The sequence below is a fragment of the Lissotriton vulgaris genome, chromosome 6 (assembly GCF_964263255.1).
Source record: "Lissotriton vulgaris chromosome 6, aLisVul1.2, whole genome shotgun sequence".
NCBI classification, from domain to species: Eukaryota; Metazoa; Chordata; class Amphibia; order Caudata; family Salamandridae; genus Lissotriton; species Lissotriton vulgaris.
The window spans coordinates 1492390217-1492406947 of record NC_141694.1 but is presented as its reverse complement, the minus strand read 5'-3'; the positions used below and the strand labels follow the sequence as shown (position 1 = coordinate 1492406947).

Here is a 16731-nt window from a genome sequence, read left to right as displayed (position 1 = left end):
TACACAGCGGTGAGTTAAACAAAGACTGCAGAGAACTGAAGGTCATGACTGTGATTCCAGGCAAGGCAAACCCAGCCTTCCATCCTACTAAGATCTGTGAAATGAGTACCTTTGAACTGGATAATAGTAACACCTGTTACTTACAGGACCTTTAAACTGTGTAATAGTAACACCTGTTACTTACTGTACCTTTAAACTGGGTTATAGTAACACCTGTTCCTTACAGTACCTTTAAACTGCGTAATAGTAACACCTGTTACTTACAGTACCTTTAAACTGGATAATAGTAACACCTGTTACTTACAGTACCTTTAAACTGGATAATAGTAACACCTGTTGCTTACCGTGCCTTTAAACTGGGTAATTGTAGCACATGTTACTTACAGTACCTTTAAACTGGATAATAGTAACACCTGTTACTTACAGTACCTTTAAACTGGATAATAGTAACACCTGTTACTTACAGTACCTTTAAACTGGATAATAGTAACACCTGTTACTTACAGTACCTTTAAACTGGATAATAGTAACACCTGTTACTTACTGTACCTTTAAACTGGGTTATAGTAACACCTGTTCCTTACAGTACCTTTAAACTGCATAATGGTAACACCTGTTACATACAGTACCTTTAAACTGGGCAATAGTAACACCTGTTACTTACAGTACCTTTAAACTGGGTAATAGTAACACCTGTAACTTACAGTACATTAAACTGGGTAATAGTAGCACATGTAACTTACAGTACCTTTATACTGGATAATAGTAACACTTGTTACTTAATGTAATGTAATGTATAGGCATTTCTATAGCGCACTACTTACCCGGAGGGTCCCAAGGCGCTTCGACCGCTGCGAAACCCTTCCTGGCTTCCCTGAGAGATGGTCCCTTAATGGGTATCTCCAGGGTGAGACCAGGCATCCCCGGCGGTCTGGTGGGGCCGTTAGTGAAGATGAGGCAAGCTAATGCCCAGAGTTGCCGAGTGTGATCGCTGATCAGAGTGGGCACCGAGGCGAGAGAATTATCGAGTCCGCTGACCCTGGTCCAGAAACCTGCCGCGCCGGGAATCGAACCCTGGTCCCGGGCCGTCCTCTGCTCTCGGGTCTGCCGCCTCTAACCAGTGAGCCACAGTACCTTTGAACTGGGTAATAGTAACACCTGTTACTTACAGTACCTTTAAGCTGGGTAATTGTAGCACATGTTACTTACAGTACCTTACACTGGGTAATAGTAGCACATGTTACTTACAGTACCTTTAACTGGATAATAGTAACACATGTTACTTCCAGTACCTTTAAACTGGATAATAGTAACACATGTTACTTACAGTACTTTACACTGGGTAATAGTAACACCTGTTACTTACAGTACCTTTAAACTGGGTAATAGTAACACCTCTTACTTACAGTACCTTTAAACTAGGTAATAGTAACACCTGTTACAGTAAATCCGAACGGGATATATACCTTTTGAAGAACTACATAAAACAGATTACTATTAACATATATTCCTTTCATAGCCAACAGTCTCACTTGCATTCCAGTGGAGCCAGCCAGTAAAACGTGCAGCAGTGTTGTGGTGACAGCCACAAAAACACAGAGGCGACCCACAGCCAAGAGCTGAAGACAGAAAGGCGAGGTACTGGACATAAAACAAACATGTGAAGCAAAAGCACCCTGGTTACTCGAGAACAACAGGAGCCAAGACAAACGAAAGAAAAACCCACATGTAGGACATTCCATGCAGAAGCACACCTGCTTCCATGGCACACATTATGCACCCTGGGAAAATGTCTCCGCGCTCATGAGGTGTCGTCAGAGGAGCATGAGAACGAGGGTTGTGGCATACAAGTTGTTACAAATGGAATCAATAGTGAGATTGTGCATCATGGCAACATTTACACAACCTTGGTTAGTAACGTGCACACAAAAAAGCCTTTGTGTCCGTGTGAAGGTCACCGCCTCTTTTCTCCCTCTAACAACAGCTCGGTTGATATGCTGCATAAAGCCATACCTGCTTGTGCATGGTGGCTGCTGTCTCCATGTGACTGATGGGCTCATTTAAGAAGCGCACGTTGCTCTGTAGGAACTTTGCGTAGTATGGATGAGGGATGTTGTGGCTACCTTGCACCGCAGGGCCCAGGCCATCCTGCTCTTTATCCTTATATCCATGGATGAACGTGTCCAGGCCCGTCCTTGCTCCTGATACTCTCTCGTTGAATACTCTGTAGGTGTTCATGCTGAAAAGATATAATGGTGCAAACAACCTAAATACCAGCATTAACGCAGAATCGTTGTACATTCTGCCATGTAAATGTCAAACTTGTTATCAATGTGGAGGTAATTCTAGTATGAAACTGAGTGAATTGTTTTTGGTACATTTTGTCTCCCCAGACACTATCGCCAGGGTGGACACGAATCCACAGATGCCTACTACAGAGGGTCCCAGGGAGACACAAATCCACAGACGCCTACTACAGAGGGTCCCAGGGGGACACAAATCCACAGATGTCTACTACAGAGGGTCCCAGGGGGACACAAATCCACAGACGCCTACTACAGAGGGTCCCAGGGTGGACACAAATCCACAGACGCCCACTACAGAGGGTCCCAGGATGGACACAAACCCACAGATGACTAGCTACAGAGGGTCGGTAGGGTGGACACAAACCCATAGAAGCCTACTACAGAGAGTCCGAGGGTGGACACAAACCCACATATACCTACTACAGAGGGTCCCAGGGGGACACAAATCCACAGACGCCTACTGCAAAGGGTCCCAGGCTGGACACAAGCCCACATACACCTACTACAGAGGGTCCCAGGGTGGACACAAACCCACAGACACCTACTACAGAGGGTACCAGGGTGGACACAAACCCACAGATGACTATCTACAGAGGGTCGGCAGGGTGGACACAAACCCACAGACAACTACTACAGAGGGTCCCAGGGTAGACTCAAACCTGCAGACGCCTACTACAGAGGATGGACACAAACCCATAGAAGCCTACTGCAGAAGGGTCCCAGGGTGGAAACAAACCCACAGATGACTAGCTACAGAGGGTCGGCAGGGTGGACACAAACCCACAGACACCTACTACAGAGGGTCCCAGGGTGGATACAAACCCACAGATGACTAGCTACAGAGGGTCTGTAGGGTGGACACAAACCCATAGAAGCCTACTGAAGAGGGTCCCAGGCTGGACACAAACCCACATACACCTGCTACAGAGGGTCGGCAGGGTGGACACAAACCCGCAGACACCTACTACAGAGGGTCCCAGGGTGGACACAAACCCACAGACACCTACTACAGAGGGTACGAGGGTGGACACTAACCCACAGATGACTAGCTACAGAGGGTCGGCAGGGTGGACACAAACCCACAGACAACTACTACAGAGGGTCCCTGGGTAGACACAAACCCGCAGACGCCTACTACAGAGGGTAGACACAAACCCATAGAAGCCTACTGCAGAAGGGTCCCCGGGTGGAAACAAACCCACAGATGACTAGCTACAGAGGGTCGGCAGGGTGGACACAAACCCACAGACACCTACTACAGAGGGTCCCAGGGTGGACACAAACCCACAGATGACTAGCTACAGAGGGTCGGCAGGGTGGACACAAACCTACAGACACCTACTACAGAGGGTCCCAGGGTGGATACAAACCCACAGATGACTAGCTACAGAGGGTGGACACAAACTAGCAGACACCTACTACAGAGGGTCCAAGGGTGGACACAAACCCGCAGACACCTACTACAGAGGGTCCCAGGGTGGACACAAACTAGCAGACACCTACTACAGAGGGTCCCAGGGTGGACACAAACCCACCGATGACTAGCTACAGAGGGTCGGCAGGGTGGACACAAACCCACAGACAACTACTACAGAGGGTCCCAGGGTAGACACAAACCCGCAGACGCCTACTACAGAGGGTGGGTAGGGTGGACACAAACCCATAGAAGCCTACTGCAGAAGGGTCCCAGGGTGGAAACATACCCACAGATGACTAGCTACAGAGGGTCGGCAGGGTGGACACAAACCCACAGACACCTACTACAGAGGGTCCCAAGGTGGACACAAACCCACAGATGACTAGCTACAGAGGGTCGGCAGGGTGGACACAAACCCACAGACACCTACTACAGAGGGTCCCAGGGTGGATACAAACCCACAGATGACTAGCTACAGAGCGTCGGCAGGGTGGACACAAACCCACAGACACCTACTACAGAGGGTCCCAGGGTGGACACAAACCCACAGATGACTAGCTACAGAGGGTCGGCAGGGTGGACACAAACCCACAGACACCTACTACAGAGGGTCCCAGGGTGGACACAAATCCACAGACGCCTACTACTGAGGGTCGGTAGGGTAGACACAAACACATAGAAGCCTACTGCCAGGGTGGACACAAACCCACAGACACCTGAAATGAATGGCATGAAAGTAGTCTTGTAACGCACAGACTTAGCCCCTAGGCATCAAGGCGCCTAACAGAAAAAGTTCTGAAAATGTATGTACCAGGAGCCAGCTTATGGGTATGCCTCTGAAAAAAGCCATGTTTTTAATGCCCTCCTAAAGGGACCAATGGCAGGTTGAATTTTTTATTCCAGAGGAAGGGTGTTCCACAGCCTGGGGGCCACAACCGAAAAGGCCCTTCCTCCCCACCTGACTTTCCGAACCCGAGGGACAATCAAAAGGTTCTTACTGACGGAGCGAAGGTTTCTATAGGGAGTATAGGAGGCTAAGAGAGATGGAATATCTTCAGAGCCATCTCCAAATAGGGCCCCATGGACCAGACATAGGATCTTAAAAGAGATCCTGGACTGAATCGGGAGCCAATGTAGACTCTTCCTGGCTAGAGTAGCAGATGAGCTGCTGGGGACATCCAGAATAAATCTAGCTGCCGTGTTTTGAACAGTCTGAAGACGTTGTATCAGGCCTAGGTTAATACCCGAGTAGAGTGCATTACAGTAGTCTAGCCGGGAGGTAACCAAGGCCACTACAGTCTGTTTACGGGCTTTCAGGGAGAGGTTATGAGTGATTTTCTTAAGGGTCCTAATGATACCCCAGCAGGTAGAAATCGTTCTATTTACCTGCTGGTCCATGGCAAGAGAGGAATCAATCATTACGCCCAAATTCCGGGCGGATTTGGTGGGCCTTGGGCATTCTCCGAGGGATGGGGGCCACCAGTCACTTGACCAGGCATCCTGGTCTCCCCCGAAGATCAAAACCTCGGTTTTCTCCCCGTTCAGCTTCACCTACTACAGAGGGTTGGCAGGGTAGACACAAACCCACAGATGACTAGCTACAGAGGGTTGGCAGGGTGGATACAAACCCACAGACACCTACTACAGAGGGTCCCAGGGTGGACACAAACCCACAAATGACGTGCTACAGAGTGTCGGTAGGGTGGATACAAACCCTCAGACACCTACTACAGAGGGTCCCAGGGTGGACACAAACCCACAGACACCTACTACAGAGGGTCCCAGGGTGGACACAAACCCACAGATGACTTGCTACAGAGGGTCGGTAGAGTGGACACAAACCCATAGACGCCTACTGCAGAGAGTCCCAGGGAGGACTCAAACCCACAGACACCTGCTACAGTGGGTCAGCAGGGTGGACACAAACTCGCAGACACCTACTACAGAGGGTCCCAGGGTGGACACAAACCCACAGACACCTACTACAGAGAGTGCCAGGGTGGACACAAACCCACAGATGACCAGCTACAGAGGGTCGGCAGGGTGGACACAAAGCCTCAGACAACTACTACAGAGGGTCCCAGGGTGGACACAAACCCGCAGACACCTACTACAGAGGGTCCCAGGGTGGACACAAACTCACAGACACCTACTACAGCGGGTCGGCAGGGTGGACACAAACCCACAGACACCTACTACAGAGGGTCCCAGGGTGGACACAAACCCACAGACACCTACTACAGAGGGTCCCAGGGTGGACAAAAATCCACAGAATCCTACTGCCGAGGGTTGGCAGGGTGGACACAAACCCTCGGACACCTACTAAAAGAGGGTCCCAGGGTGGACACAAATCCACAGACGCCTACTGCAGAGGGTCGGCAGGGTGGACACAAACCCTCGGACACCTACTACAGAGGGTCCCAGGGTGGACACAAACCCACAGATGCCTACTACAGCGGGTCGGCAGGGTGGACACAATCCTGCAGACACCTGCTACAGAGGGTCGGCAGGGTGGACACAAACCCACAGACACCTACTACAGAGGGTCGGCAGGGAGGACACAAACCCACAGACACCTACTACAGAGGGTCCCAGGGTGGACACAAATCCACGGATGACTAGCTACAGAGGGTCGGCAGGGTGGACACAAACCCACAGACACCTACAACAGAGGGTCCCAGGGTGGACACAAATCCACAGACGCCTACTACCGAGGGTCGGTAGGGTGGTCACAAACCCATAGAAGCCTACTGCAGAGGGACCCAGGGTGGACACAAACCCACAGACACCTACTACAGAGGGTTGGCAGGGTGGACACAAACCCACAGATGACCAGCTACAGAGGGTCGGCAGGGTGGACTCAAACCCACAGACACCTAATACAGAGGGTCCCAGGGTGGACACAAACCCACTGACACCTACAACAGTGGGTGCCAGGGTGGACACAAACCCACAGACACCTGCTACAGAGGGTCCCAGGGTGGACACAAACTAGCAGACACCTACTACAGCAGATCGGCAGGGTGGACACAAACCCACAGACACCTGCTACAGAGGGTCCCAGGGTGGACACAAATCCACAGATGACCAGCTACAGAGGGTCGGCAGGGTGGACACAAACCCTCAGACACCTACTACAGAGGGTCCCAGGGTGGACACAAACCCACAGACACCTACTACAGCGGGTCGGCAGGGTGGACACAAACCCACAGACACCTACTACAGAGAGTCCCAGGGTGGATACAAACCCACAGATGACTAGCTACAGAGGGTCGGCAGGGTGGACACAAACCCACAGACACCTACTACAGCGGGTCGGCAGGGTGGACACAAACCCACAGATGACTAGCTACAGAGGGTCGGCAGGGTGGACACAAACCCACAGACACCTACTACAGAGGGTCCCAGGGTGGACACAAATCCACAGACGCCTACTACCGAGGGTCGGTAGGGTGGTCACAAACCCATAGAAGCCTACTGCAGAGGGACCCAGGGTGGACACAAACCCACAGACACCTACTACAGAGGGTTGGGAGGGTGGACACAAACCCACAGATGACCAGCTACAGAGGGTCGGTAGGGTGGACACAAACCCTCAGACACCTACTACAGAGGGTCCCAGGGTGGACGCAAACCCACAGATGACTAGCTACAGAGGGTCGGCAGGGTGGACACAAACCCACAGACACCTACTACAGAGGGTCCCAGGGTTGACACAAACCCACTGACACCTACAACAGAGGGTGCCAGATTGGACACAAACCCACAGACACCTGCTACAGAGGGTCCCAGGGTGGACACAAATCCACAGATGACCAGCTATAGAGGGTCGGCAGGGTGGACACAAACCCTCAGACACCTACTACAGAGGGTCCCAGGGTAGACACAAATCCACAGATGCCTACTGCAGAGGGTCGGCAGGGTGGACACAAACCCACAGACACATACTACAGAGGGTCCCAGGGTGGACACAATCTAGCAGACACCTACTACAGCGGGTCGGCAGGGTGGACACAAACCCATAGACACCTGCTACAGAGGGTCCCAGGGTGGACACAAACCCACAGATGACCAGCTACAGAGGGTCGACAGGGTGGACACAAACCCTCAGACACCTACTACAGAGGGTCCCAGGGTGGACACAAACTTACAGACACCTACTACAGTGGGTCGGCAGGGTGGACACAAACCCACAGACACCTACTACAGAGGGTCCCAGGGTGGATATAAACCCACAGATGACTAGCTACAGAGGGTCGGCAGGGTGGACACAAACCCACAGACACCTACTACGGCGGGTCGGCAGGGTGGACACAAACCCACAGATGACTAGCTACAGAGGGTCGGCAGGGTGGACACAAACCCTCAGACACCTACTACAGAGGGTCCCAGGGTGGACACAAACCCACAGACACCTACTACAGAGGGTCCCAGGGTGGACACAAACCCACAGATGACTTGCTACAGAGGGTCGGTATAGTGGACACAAACCCATAGACGCCTACTGCAGAGAGTCCCAGGGAGGACTCAAACCCACAGACACCTGCTACAGTGGGTCGGCAGGGTGGACACAAACTCGCAGACACATACTACAGAGGGTCCCAGGGTGGACACAAACCCACAGACACCTACTACAGAGAGTGCCAGGGTGGACACAAACCCACAGATGACCAGCTACAGAGGGTCGGCAGGGTGGACACAAAGCCTCAGACACCTACTACAGAGGGTCCCAGGGTGGACACAAACCCGCAGACACCTACTACAGAGGGTCCCAGGGTGGACACAAACTCACAGACACCTACTACAGCGGGTTGGCAGGGTGGACACAAACCCACAGACACCTACTACAGAGGGTCCCAGGGTGAACACAAACCCACAGACACCTACTACAGAGGGTCGGCAGGGTGGACACAAACCCACAGACACCTACTACAGAGGGTCCCAGGGTGGACACAAACCCACAGATGACTAGCTACAGAGGGTCGGCAGGGTAGACACAAACCCACAGACACCTACTACAGAGGGTCCCAGGGTGGACACAAATCCACAGACGCCTACTACCGAGGGTCGGTAGGGTGGTCACAAACCCATAGAAGCCTACTGCAGAGGGACCCAGGGTGGACACAAACCCACAGACACCTACTACAGAGGGTTGGCAGGGTGGACACAAACCCACAGATGACCAGCTACAGAGGGTCGGTAGGGTGGACACAAACCCTCAGACACCTACTACAGAGGGTCCCAGGGTGGACGCAAACCCACAGATGACTAGCTACAGAGGGTCAGCAGGGTGGACACAAACCCACAGACACCTACTACAGAGGGTCCCAGGGTGGACACAAACCCACTGACACCTACAACAGAGGGTGCCAGGGAGGACATAAACCCACAGACACCTGCTACAGAGGGTCCCAGGGTGGACACAAATCCACAGATGACCAGCTACAGAGGGTCGGCAGGGTGGACACAAACCCTCAGACACCTACTACAGAGGGTCCCATGGTGGACACAAATCCACAGATGCCTACTGCAGAGGGTCGGCAGGGTGGACACAAACCCTCAGACACCTACTACAGAGGGTCCCAGGGTGGACACAAACTCACAGACACCTACTACAGCAGGTTGGCAGGGTGGACACAAACTCAAAGACACCTACTACAGAGGGTCCCAGGGTGGATACAAACCCACAGATGACTAGCTACAGAGGGTCGGCAGGGTGGACACAAACCCAAAGACACCTACTACAGCGGGTCGGCAGGGTGGACACAAACCCACAGACAACTACTACAGAGGGTCCCTGGGTAGACACAAACCCGCAGACGCCTACTACAGAGGGTAGACACAAACCCATAGAAGCCTACTGCAGAAGGGTCCCCGGGTGGAAACAAACCCACAGATGACTAGCTACAGAGGGTCGGCAGGGTGGACACAAACCCACAGACACCTACTACAGAGGGTCCCAGGGTGGACACAAACCCACAGATGACTAGCTACAGAGGGTCGGCAGGGTGGACACAAACCTACAGACACCTACTACAGAGGGTCCCAGGGTGGATACAAACCCACAGATGACTAGCTACAGAGGGTGGACACAAACTAGCAGACACCTACTACAGAGGGTCCAAGGGTGGACACAAACCCGCAGACACCTACTACAGAGGGTCCCAGGGTGGACACAAACTAGCAGACACCTACTACAGAGGGTCCCAGGGTGGACACAAACCCACCGATGACTAGCTACAGAGGGTCGGCAGGGTGGACACAAACCCACAGACAACTACTACAGAGGGTCCCAGGGTAGACACAAACCCGCAGACGCCTACTACAGAGGGTGGGTAGGGTGGACACAAACCCATAGAAGCCTACTGCAGAAGGGTCCCAGGGTGGAAACATACCCACAGATGACTAGCTACAGAGGGTCGGCAGGGTGGACACAAACCCACAGACACCTACTACAGAGGGTCCCAAGGTGGACACAAACCCACAGATGACTAGCTACAGAGGGTCGGCAGGGTGGACACAAACCCACAGACACCTACTACAGAGGGTCCCAGGGTGGATACAAACCCACAGATGACTAGCTACAGAGCGTCGGCAGGGTGGACACAAACCCACAGACACCTACTACAGAGGGTCCCAGGGTGGACACAAACCCACAGATGACTAGCTACAGAGGGTCGGCAGGGTGGACACAAACCCACAGACACCTACTACAGAGGGTCCCAGGGTGGACACAAATCCACAGACGCCTACTACTGAGGGTCGGTAGGGTAGACACAAACACATAGAAGCCTACTGCCAGGGTGGACACAAACCCACAGACACCTGAAATGAATGGCATGAAAGTAGTCTTGTAACGCACAGACTTAGCCCCTAGGCATCAAGGCGCCTAACAGAAAAAGTTCTGAAAATGTATGTACCAGGAGCCAGCTTATGGGTATGCCTCTGAAAAAAGCCATGTTTTTAATGCCCTCCTAAAGGGACCAATGGCAGGTTGAATTTTTTATTCCAGAGGAAGGGTGTTCCACAGCCTGGGGGCCACAACCGAAAAGGCCCTTCCTCCCCACCTGACTTTCCGAACCCGAGGGACAATCAAAAGGTTCTTACTGACGGAGCGAAGGTTTCTATAGGGAGTATAGGAGGCTAAGAGAGATCGAATATCTTCAGAGCCATCTCCAAATAGGGCCCCATGGACCAGACATAGGATCTTAAAAGAGATCCTGGACTGAATCGGGAGCCAATGTAGACTCTTCCTGGCTAGAGTAGCAGATGAGCTGCTGGGGACATCCAGAATAAATCTAGCTGCCGTGTTTTGAACAGTCTGAAGACGTTGTATCAGGCCTAGGTTAATACCCGAGTAGAGTGCATTACAGTAGTCTAGCCGGGAGGTAACCAAGGCCACTACAGTCTGTTTACGGGCTTTCAGGGAGAGGTTATGAGTGATTTTCTTAAGGGTCCTAATGATACCCCAGCAGGTAGAAATCGTTCTATTTACCTGCTGGTCCATAGCAAGAGAGGAATCAATCATTACGCCCAAATTCCGGGCGGATTTGGTGGGCCTTGGGCATTCTCCGAGGGATGGGGGCCACCAGTCACTTGACCAGGCATCCTGGTCTCCCCCGAAGATCAAAACCTCGGTTTTCTCCCCGTTCAGCTTCACCTACTACAGAGGGTTGGCAGGGTAGACACAAACCCACAGATGACTAGCTACAGAGGGTTGGCAGGGTGGATACAAACCCACAGACACCTACTACAGAGGGTCCCAGGGTGGACACAAACCCACAAATGACGTGCTACAGAGGGTCGGTAGGGTGGATACAAACCCTCAGACACCTACTACAGAGGGTCCCAGGGTGGACACAAACCCACAGACACCTACTACAGAGGGTCCCAGGGTGGACACAAACCCACAGATGACTTGCTACAGAGGGTCGGTAGAGTGGACACAAACCCATAGACGCCTACTGCAGAGAGTCCCAGGGAGGACTCAAACCCACAGACACCTGCTACAGTGGGTCAGCAGGGTGGACACAAACTCGCAGACACCTACTACAGAGGGTCCCAGGGTGGACACAAACCCACAGACACCTACTACAGAGAGTGCCAGGGTGGACACAAACCCACAGATGACCAGCTACAGAGGGTCGGCAGGGTGGACACAAAGCCTCAGACAACTACTACAGAGGGTCCCAGGGTGGACACAAACCCGCAGACACCTACTACAGAGGGTCCCAGGGTGGACACAAACTCACAGACACCTACTACAGCGGGTCGGCAGGGTGGACACAAACCCACAGACACCTACTACAGAGGGTCCCAGGGTGGACACAAACCCACAGACACCTACTACAGAGGGTCCCAGGGTGGACAAAAATCCACAGAATCCTACTGCCGAGGGTTGGCAGGGTGGACACAAACCCTCGGACACCTACTAAAAGAGGGTCTCAGGGTGGACACAAATCCACAGACGCCTACTGCAGAGGGTCGGCAGGGTGGACACAAACCCTCGGACACCTACTACAGAGGGTCCCAGGGTGGACACAAACCCACAGATGCCTACTACAGCGGGTCGGCAGGGTGGACACAATCCTGCAGACACCTGCTACAGAGGGTCGGCAGGGTGGACACAAACCCACAGACACCTACTACAGAGGGTCGGCAGGGTGGACACAAACCCACAGACACCTACTACAGAGGGTCCCAGGGTGGACACAAATCCACGGATGACTAGCTACAGAGGGTCGGCAGGGTGGACACAAACCCACAGACACCTACAACCGAGGGTCCCAGGGTGGACACAAATCCACAGACGCCTACTACCGAGGGTCGGTAGGGTGGTCACAAACCCATAGAAGCCTACTGCAGAGGGACCCAGGGTGGACACAAACCCACAGACACCTACTACAGAGGGTTGGCAGGGTGGACACAAACCCACAGATGACCAGCTACAGAGGGTCGGCAGGGTGGACTCAAACCCACAGACACCTAATACAGAGGGTCCCAGGGTGGACACAAACCCACTGACACCTACAACAGAGGGTGCCAGGGTGGACACAAACCCACAGACACCTGCTACAGAGGGTCCCAGGGTGGACACAAACTAGCAGACACCTACTACAGCAGATCGGCAGGGTGGACACAAACCCACAGACACCTGCTACAGAGGGTCCCAGGGTGGACACAAATCCACAGATGACCAGCTACAGAGGGTCGGCAGGGTGGACACAAACCCTCAGACACCTACTACAGAGGGTCCCAGGGTGGACACAAACCCACAGACACCTACTACAGCGGGTCGGCAGGGTGGACACAAACCCACAGACACCTACTACAGCGGGTCGGCAGGGTGGACACAAACCCACAGATGACTAGCTACAGAGGGTCGGCAGGGTGGACACAAACCCACAGACACCTACTACAGAGGGTCCCAGGGTGGACACAAATCCACAGACGCCTACTACCGAGGGTCGGTAGGGTGGTCACAAACCCATAGAAGCCTACTGCAGAGGGACCCAGGGTGGACACAAACCCACAGACACCTACTACAGAGGGTTGGGAGGGTGGACACAAACCCACAGATGACCAGCTACAGAGGGTCGGTAGGGTGGACACAAACCCTCAGACACCTACTACAGAGGGTCCCAGGGTGGACGCAAACCCACAGATGACTAGCTACAGAGGGTCGGCAGGGTGGACACAAACCCACAGACACCTACTACAGAGGGTCCCAGGGTTGACACAAACCCACTAACACCTACAACAGAGGGTGCCAGATTGGACACAAACCCACAGACACCTGCTACAGAGGGTCCCAGGGTGGACACAAATCCACAGATGACCAGCTATAGAGGGTCGGCAGGGTGGACACAAACCCTCAGACACCTACTACAGAGGGTCCCAGGGTAGACACAAATCCACAGATGCCTACTGCAGAGGGTCGGCAGGGTGGACACAAACCCACAGACACCTACTACAGAGGGTCCCAGGGTGGACACAATCTAGCAGACACCTACTACAGCGGGTCGGCACTCGGCAGGGTGGACACAAACCCATAGACACCTGCTACAGAGGGTCCCAGGGTGGACACAAACCCACAGATGACCAGCTACAGAGGGTCGACAGGGTGGACACAAACCCTCAGACACCTACTACAGAGGGTCCCAGGGTGGACACAAACTTACAGACACCTACTACAGTGGGTCGGCAGGGTGGACACAAACCCACAGACACCTACTACAGAGGGTCCCAGGGTGGATATAAACCCACAGATGACTAGCTACAGAGGGTCGGCAGGGTGGACACAAACCCACAGACACCTACTACGGCGGGTCGGCAGGGTGGACACAAACCCACAGATGACTAGCTACAGAGGGTCGGCAGGGTGGACACAAACCCTCAGACACCTACTACAGAGGGTCCCAGGGTGGACACAAACCCACAGACACCTACTACAGAGGGTCCCAGGGTGGACACAAACCCACAGATGACTTGCTACAGAGGGTCGGTATAGTGGACACAAACCCATAGACGCCTACTGCAGAGAGTCCCAGGGAGGACTCAAACCCACAGACACCTGCTACAGTGGGTCGGCAGGGTGGACACAAACTCGCAGACACATACTACAGAGGGTCCCAGGGTGGACACAAACCCACAGACACCTACTACAGAGAGTGCCAGGGTGGACACAAACCCACAGATGACAAGCTACAGAGGGTCGGCAGGGTGGACACAAAGCCTCAGACACCTACTACAGAGGGTCCCAGGGTGGACACAAACCCGCAGACACCTACTACAGAGGGTCCCAGGGTGGACACAAACTCACAGACACCTACTACAGTGGGTTGGCAGGATGGACACAAACCCACAGACACCTACTACAGAGGGTCCCAGGGTGAACACAAACCCACAGACACCTACTACAGAGGGTCGGCAGGGTGGACACAAACCCACAGACACCTACTACAGAGGGTCCCAGGGTGGACACAAACCCACAGATGACTAGCTACAGAGGGTCGGCAGGGTAGACACAAACCCACAGACACCTACTACAGAGGGTCCCAGGGTGGACACAAATCCACAGACGCCTACTACCGAGGGTCGGTAGGGTGGTCACAAACCCATAGAAGCCTACTGCAGAGGGACCCAGGGTGGACACAAACCCACAGACACCTACTACAGAGGGTTGGCAGGGTGGACACAAACCCACAGATGACCAGCTACAGAGGGTCGGTAGGGTGGACACAAACCCTCAGACACCTACTACAGAGGGTCCCAGGGTGGACGCAAACCCACAGATGACTAGCTACAGAGGGTCAGCAGGGTGGACACAAACCCACAGACACCTACTACAGAGGGTCCCAGGGTGGACACAAACCCACTGACACCTACAACAGAGGGTGCCAGGGAGGACATAAACCCACAGACACCTGCTACAGAGGGTCCCAGGGTGGACACAAATCCACAGATGACCAGCTACAGAGGGTCGGCAGGGTGGACACAAACCCTCAGACACCTACTACAGAGGGTCCCATGGTGGACACAAATCCACAGATGCCTACTGCAGAGGGTCGGCAGGGTGGACACAAACCCTCAGACACCTACTACAGAGGGTCCCAGGGTGGACACAAACTCACAGAGACCTACTACAGCAGGTCGGCAGGGTGGACACAAACTCAAAGACACCTACTACAGAGGGTCCCAGGGTGGATACAAACCCACAGATGACTAGCTACAGAGGGTCGGCAGGGTGGACACAAACCCAAAGACACCTACTACAGCGGGTCGGCAGGGTGGACACAAACCCACAGATGACTAGCTACAGAGGGCCGGCAGGGTGGACACAAACCCGCAGACACCTACTACAGAGGGTCCCAGGGTGGACACAAACTCACAGACACCTACTACAGAGGGTCGGCAGGGTGGACACAAACCCACAGACACCTACTACAGAGGGTACCAGGGTGGACACAAACCCACAGATGACTTGCTACAGAGGGTCGGTAGAGTGGACACAAACCCATAGACGCCTACTGCAGAGAGTCCCAGGGAGGACTCAAACCCACAGACACCTGCTACAGTGGGTCGGCAGGGTGGACACAAACTCGCAGACACATACTACAGAGGGTCCCAGGGTGGACACAAACCCACAGACACCTACTACAGAGAGTGCCAGGGTGGACACAAACCCACAGATGACCAGCTACAGAGGGTCGGCAGGGTGGACACAAAGCCTCAGACACCTACTACAGAGGGTCCCAGGGTGGGCACAAACCTGCAGACACCTACTACAGAGGGTCCCAGGGTGGAAACAAACTCACAGACACCTACTACAGCGGGTTGGCAGGGTGGACACAAACCCACAGACACCTACTACAGAGGGTCCCAGGGTGGACACAAACCCACCGACACCTACTACAGAGGGTCCCAGGGTGGACAAAAATCCACAGACGCCTACTGCAGAGGGTCGGCAGGGTGGACACAAACCCTCGGACACCTACTAAAAGAGGGTCCCAGGGTGGACACAAATCCACAGACGCCTACTGCAGAGGGTCGGCAGGGTGGACACAAACCCTCGGACACCTACTACAGAGGGTCCCAGGGTGGACACAAACCCACAGATGCCTACTACAGCGGGTCGGCAGGGTGGACACAATCCTGCAGACACCTGCTACAGAGGGTCGGCAGGGTGGACACAAACCCACAGACACCTACTACAGAGGGTCGGCAGGGTGGACACAAACCCACAGACACCTACTACAGAGGGTCCCAGGGTGGACACAAACCCACAGATGACTAGCTACAGAGGGTCGGCAGGGTGGACACAAACCCACAGACACCTACAACAGAGGGTCCCAGGGTGGACACAAACCCACAGATGACTAGCTACAGAGGGTCCCAGGGTGGACACAAACCCACAGATGACTAGCTACAGAGGGTCGGCAGGGTGGACACAAACCCACAGACACCTACTACAGAGGGTCCCAGGGTGGACACAAATCCACAGACGCC

General features: G+C 53.8%; 1 protein-coding gene across 1 annotated transcript in view; it reads right to left on the bottom strand.

Annotated features, from left to right (window-relative positions):
* Positions 1 to 16731, bottom strand: part of CIMIP6 (ciliary microtubule inner protein 6) — a 225813-nt gene that overhangs the window by 147346 nt on the left and 61736 nt on the right. Inside the window, exon 2 of the mRNA XM_086925426.1 lies at positions 2014 to 2239. Within this exon, the coding sequence (XP_086781552.1) occupies positions 2014 to 2239 (226 nt within the window). The remainder of the gene's footprint in view (positions 1 to 2013; positions 2240 to 16731) is intronic.